We start from the raw sequence: 328 nt of genomic DNA on the forward strand, positions 1-328 counted from the left end.
GAACAGCAGCAGCAGCAGCAGCAGCAGCAGCAACAGGAGATGGGCAAGCCTTCTGATGCTGCTTTTTGTGGTAGTGAAGATGCAGAGGGCGGCAGCGAAGAGCAGCAGGAGGAAGAGCAGCAGCAGCAGCAGCAGCAGCAGCAGCAGCAGCAACAGCAGCAGCAGCAAGAACAGCAGCAGCAGCACATGGATGAGGACTGCGCCGGTGGAAGTTCTCCTGTCTCCTTTTCGCAGCAGCATGAAGAGCAGCAGGCTGACCAGCAGCAACAGCAGCAGCAGCAGCAGCAGCAAGAACTGCACTCACAGCAACCGCAGCAGCAAGCGGAGC

At 59.1% G+C, this 328-nt stretch overlaps 1 protein-coding gene across 1 annotated transcript in view; it reads left to right on the top strand.

Moving 5' to 3' along the window:
• Window positions 1-39: 39 nt before the first annotated feature.
• Window positions 40-328, top strand: part of EMH_0045350 (uncharacterized protein) — a gene marked incomplete at both ends in the record, with an annotated part of 429 nt that continues 140 nt past the window's right edge. Inside the window, one exon of the mRNA XM_013496061.1 lies at window positions 40-326. Coding sequence (XP_013351515.1) covers window positions 40-326 — 287 coding nt within the window. The remainder of the gene's footprint in view (window positions 327-328) is intronic.

This window comes from Eimeria mitis, genomic scaffold (assembly GCF_000499745.2).
Source record: "Eimeria mitis Houghton genomic scaffold, Emh_scaff1892, whole genome shotgun sequence".
Classification (NCBI taxonomy): domain Eukaryota; phylum Apicomplexa; class Conoidasida; order Eucoccidiorida; family Eimeriidae; genus Eimeria; species Eimeria mitis.